At 34.4% G+C, this 6,000-nt stretch overlaps 1 protein-coding gene across 2 annotated transcripts in view; it reads right to left on the bottom strand.

The window, feature by feature from the left end:
• LOC121876678 overlaps positions 1-5,192 on the bottom strand; it is a 39,510-nt gene extending 34,318 nt beyond the window's left edge. For both annotated transcript variants that reach the window (XM_042382030.1, XM_042382029.1), the window contains exons 1-2: positions 5,148-5,192; positions 1,178-1,683 (exon numbers count right to left, since the gene is read on the bottom strand). In XM_042382030.1, coding sequence (XP_042237964.1) covers positions 1,178-1,628 — 451 coding nt within the window. In that variant the 5' untranslated portion in view covers positions 1,629-1,683; positions 5,148-5,192. The remainder of the gene's footprint in view (positions 1-1,177; positions 1,684-5,147) is intronic.
• Between the last annotated feature and the right edge of the window lie 808 nt (positions 5,193-6,000).

Below are 6,000 nucleotides of genomic sequence, written 5' to 3' on the forward strand. Positions count from 1 at the left end.
CTGTGGGACACCACTACAGTATTGATAGAGAAAGACCGAGAGATCGATCCCTCGACAACATCTGCCATAGATCGGTTCTCAAGGAAGCTAGAAATTAAAGAACAAACTGGGGGAAAGAAACAATAAGAGAGAATTTAAAAAAGCAAAGACTTGTGCCATATTCTGTCAAATGCTTTGGAGTTGTCGAGGGCCACGATGAAAGTTTCCCCATAATCCCTAAGGCAGGATGATCAAAGATAGGTGCATGGAGAACAGATCACAAGTAGATCTCGCCTGGCAAAAGCAATACTGGTGATCTGACAAAAGAGGAGCGTTCATGGTGACGTAGAAAATACGAGTTTAAGATAGTTTCGAAAATCTTAGGGAGGGATGAAGTTAAGGCAATGGGGCAATAGTTAGAAGGATTAGAATGGTCACCTTTCTTTAAGATGGGCGGAACCGAGGCATGCTTGCTATGTTTGATATTCAAAACTTAATTGTAGGCATATAAAAATCAATAAAAAAGCATAAAAAGTTACAGTACAGTACTATAATTATAGGCATATAAAGAGCAATAAGAGAAGCGCAAAACAGCAAAAAATAATTTGTATTATTTTTTGCAGCACACAAAGAAATGTTTATTTCCTTTATGCTTTTGATCTTGTGGTGATTATTTATTTTACCTTTTGCACGTTCTATATGTATGATTGTGTGTGCATTTAACCGAGCAAAAAACAGTTACATATATCAACCTAAAATTATCAGTTGAAAAGTAACCATAACATAGCTCAAAGCTTCACCTGGTAGGGTATACCAAGAGGATAGCAGAAGAGAGACAAGAAGACTTTGAAAGATATAGAGAAGGAAATTACAGGATAGGAAAGAGATGGATACTGAAAAAAAAAAACAGTGGCAGCCTTGTATGACTGACAACAAGGTGTTAAAGGTCAGGTAAGTTATAAGGTCAAAGCAGGACTACAGATATATCTTGCAACCTTAAAGTAGACTGGAAAAACATCATAAAAGCAGAACCCATCTGGTAAGCCACTTAGAGAAAAAGAAGAACCTGCAGTGTGTGAAGGTTTATAAGAGTATAAGTTTCTTTTTAAAATTTCAACTTTTGCTGAGAGTCAAAAGCTCATGTGAATCAATGACTTGTATTACCACAATAGTACAAAAATTTACTAAAAGTACTCACCAATAAATTTAGTTTTTCTCTCTTCCTCTGGCACCTCCTCCCAAAATGGGATGCCTCTCTTGAGGAGCTGGGCCAGAAACTCCCGTCGGTCATCCTCCACACCTCCCCGACGTGAATATTCAGCATTTGAACACTGATTTTCTTTATCATACCGTTCTCGCTCTCTTGTCAAACCTCCTCTGTTTTCCCTGCATTCAGTATTATTTCTTCTCTTGGGATCTAAGGCCATCTTTTCTCTATTTACAACAACAGATTCAGACTTTTCTGAATTCTCACGTGGTTTAGGGAATGATACATCAACAAAATTAAACTTCACTCTTGGGGACGGAATAATTGCTTCACGAGGAACATCATTCAACACACGTTCCCTCACCTCCCGAACTGGCTGTAAGTCAAGATCGTCCAGGAGATGGGAACGTGCTCTTGTGGACGCACGGCCAGGAGAAGCCATGACTTGTGGCCGGCATGAGGGTCAGGTTCAGTTACGTCTCTAACCAGGCTTCCATCTGGAAGGACCATAATGTATATTATGTACAGTACAGTACATTACTGTATATGTAAAAACATCATTATTTTAATTAAATTTAAGCACTTAATATTTATTGGATGATTTTTTTCTAGTTCTTAATGCATCTTCTACATATAGTATACACACATTAATGGAATAGTAGCCTATGAAATAAATGGTACGTATTGTGTGAGAACAGTGTGACCAATTGAATTTATTTTTATTTTTTGTAGAATTTTTACCAAATTTTCTTTTAGTGCATAGATTGCATGACTGGAACAGTATATGTAAAACAAGAAAACAATTTACATAACATACCAAATTACTGTGGTCTTGTCAACAAAGTTTATAATGGAAAACAATGGTGTGATAAATCAATCAATTCTATCATACCCAAAACTCTGCCAAAATAAATAGGTAAGCACATGGTGTATAGCACTGTATAGCCTACTGTAATGAGCTTATTAATAATACTATGACACTACTGAGATTTTCAAAGCCTTTTTAAAATAAAATCAATTCAAATAAGTTGTTTCCTCCCTCATTCATCAGATCTGTATGAGAGTGGTACCGTAGTGGTCATTTGTGTGCCTCTACTATTGTGTTGTAGGTTCAATTCTCTACCCGAGACAGATGGGAGAAAGATGTTATCCAGTGTGATACTGTCAAACATTGCAGGTTTTCTCTAGGTACTTAAGTTTCCCCTGTACAGTATTAACACAGAACAAATAAGTGCACAACAAAGAACAGACCAAAAGGCTAGTACTGTAACTGGATAATTAGTGAAATTGTAAATTTGAAATTAAATTAAAAATCATTTAAAAATACCATAACAAGCAAATAAAGTGGCAACACCCACCATAATCTTTATCAAACACTGTACACTAATACAATCTTAAACATCATATTTATGAGGCCTAATATCTGGGTCATCTAAGGTCAAGTTCAAAAAGGGTTACCATGGATAAGTTTTTTACAGTATACATCTGCAGAACTTGGGCATTTTCACTTACTGTATATAGCTACTGTACAATATTTTGAATTCTGATACTGTACTGTACTGTACAGTATATGCAATCAAAAGCCCTTATTGAAATAAAAGTAGTTAGGACTAATATTTTGAAGTTGCCATGCACAGAACTCTATACTGTATTGAGTCTTATACATACAGTGAGATAGAGCAAAAAAACAAAAAGATCACTTTATTCCATAGCATTTCCGTCAGATATTTTTAGTTTTTGAGTTATTTTTAGTACTTTTCTATCTCACTTAAATATAGTAAAGGTTTGCGAGGAAGTCCAATGTTTATTTATTATTCAGCCAATCAGTGGAAGTTTGGATGTCACTTTGATACCGTACGTGTGAGCCAATGAGCGGAAGAGTTGTGAGCATGCCCAAGCTCTGGGAATAGAATTGTGTAGTTGAAGATGGTGTCTCTCTGTGAAGGTTGCTCCTGAGTGGATTGGCGTGCACACTATTGGTAAAATACCAATTTTACTTTAATGTCACACTGAATAAAAACGAAACAAAAAACAATCCGGCTTACAGTGGCAAGATATGTTGGTGGTACAGTACTGTGGTAAAGCACGTACAGTATCTCTCACCAATCTGTCAAGGGATTGAGTCCTACTTGGCCCGGACACACGTGAGAAGGGTGTTATCCAGTGTGAACCTCACTATCAAACATCACAGGTTTCCTCCTGTACTAACATTGCATAGACCAACCGCCCGAACAGCAAGTGGAAATGGTAAGAACAAAAATATGGTGATAATTTTGGAATAAATAAATACAGCTCCTCCCCAACTTACAACCACCCGCAGTTACGACCTGCCTCAGTCGTACCAAAATTTTGTCAAATTACGTATTTTCGAGTCCCAACGTCAGTGATTGCGCTGTGTACTGACAAAATTTTTGTTTGTAATTCACTTTAAAATGGCTGGCAAGCTTAAAAGTGAGAGTTTTGTGGTGCTGAGAAGAAAAGAGAGAAACCCATTTTAGATTTTCTATGTAATATTTAAGCATTTTCGACTTACGACCTGGATTTGGGTCCCGAACCCCGTTGTAAGTCAGGGAGGAGCTGTAATCTCCATACACTATAAGCCCACGTCTTAGTCTGAGGTGACACTTTGATATCAAAACAAACGACTTGGTCAATGTACCACCAACAAACAACAATTACCAGATACACTAACAGCCAATTAGGTTAAAATTCATCCATTGGCTGTCCGCAGGTTCCCGCCATGTTTATCTGAGGCTGTACTCCTCACTTAGAATCACTTGTCTCCTCCCTTCCTCCTCCTCCTTGTAGGTTAGGTTAGGTTGGTTCCTTTGGTATAATATATATATATATATATATATATATATATATATATATATATATATATATATATATATATATATATATATATATATATATATATATATATATATATGTATATGATGTTTTCGTGTAATTCACATCTTCAGGGGTGAGTACAAAAGCGCTTAAAACTTGTTTTTTGGTTATCATACCTGAATCATGCACCTACAGTGATTTACTTGCACACACACACACACATATATATATATATATATATATATATATATATATATATATATATATATATATATATATATATATATATATATATATATATATATATATATATATATATATATATATATAATTTTTTTTTTTTTTATGGGCATTTTGAGGTCATGTGCCCTGGATATTAGGAGATATTCTGAGGTCAATAGAAATTACTTTTTACTATACAAAAGGCCTGAGTCCAATACTGCTTAAGAGAAATGTATTAGATTTTTCTGATGAAAAGGTTGGGTCTGGACCCCCCTGGTACTCCAAGCGGGGAAGCCCCTCACTTCCCTGCCAGCAATACTGTCACTCCACTTATGTGCAACTTGCACCAGAAATGCCATTGAAGAAAAGGGTCTTAAGAGTGTCCAAACTACTGATTGTAACTATAAAATCCCAAAGATTCGTTTAGTGGCAACAAGTTAAATAAACCCAGATTTGGGTCAAACACACACAAGAAACAATTTACTCACACTAAAACCTGTGGACAACCAATGATCGAATATTTACCATCAATTATCTCCACAAATGGGCTTAAAACATTGTATAAATACTACCAGCTAAATAAAGTGACTCACATTACCAGTGACGTGTTGGTCCTCCTCCATCACCCCCTCAACAACCTTCCTCACAACAAATAACTCTATATTCACCTACAACACGTCACAACTTTACATAAATAATGTTGATATTTTTAAAGAGCAAAATATAAAAGTTTGATCAATACCCCGTGATTCACTCGTCCCTATCTCATAAAACACCTTATAACAACATATTTAAACTGCTGTCTCTTTCTTTATCTACCTTTTCCTGTTTTTAAATACACGAAAATGATATAATTAAACATAAAATAGCAAAAGTAAAGGTTAATAAGCAATAAATGACTCACAATAAGAGCGTAACGTCCTCCTCAGCCTCAACTCCTCGACTGATTTCAAAACAAAACGACAATACCTTAAGACACTAAACATTTACTTTTCACTTCAATTAAAGTTATTCTATAAGTTTATAAAATTATTAAGGTAATTATTAAAAACATTTAAATCAATACTAATGTTTAATATATGTTACTTTTCTTTTCAAGGACAGTTGATTAAGGAGCATGTATGTTTTTCTTTAATTACTTTGCTCTACCCTAAAGAACCTCGGCGTCACATCAACCTGCCAAATTACGGTATTTAATTAAGTCATGTGAAGGCCTTACTGTGAACTAAGTAAATGAATTTATATATTTAAGCAAAGTATTATTCTTTTTAAAGTTCGTTATTTTCATCTTCGGAATAATCAAGTTCAAGTTTTATTTTTCTTAATTTAAACTGTATTATTTCAACATACTTTTCTAACTTATTTCAATCAAACAAAATCTTTAAACTCCGTTACTTAAATCTTGTTGATAAGCAATCTTTAAAAGTTCTCTATTAAAATTTACTTAAAATGGCCCTTAAACTTTATTTTCTTTGAGGAAATCAAGAGAAAATGGAATATATTATAGGTAACAGTTTTATTATGATTAATGTTTTTCTGTATACAATAATAAATGTTAATCACGTTACATTAAAGAAATTCAAATGGTTAAAACTAAGAAAAAATATATTAAGAGACACAAAAATGTATATAATTTCCACAGAAGAGAGACACTCATATTTTCTGCCACTACAACACCCTTTAACAGGAGTACAATTTAACATCTCGGCAGCCTTCTGTTAAACTTCCGAAAATTTAGATTAATGAGGATATCTTGT

This window comes from Homarus americanus, unplaced genomic scaffold (genome assembly GCF_018991925.1).
Source record: "Homarus americanus isolate GMGI-L3 unplaced genomic scaffold, GMGI_Hamer_2.0 scaffold28, whole genome shotgun sequence".
In the NCBI taxonomy this organism is placed as follows: domain Eukaryota; kingdom Metazoa; phylum Arthropoda; class Malacostraca; order Decapoda; family Nephropidae; genus Homarus; species Homarus americanus.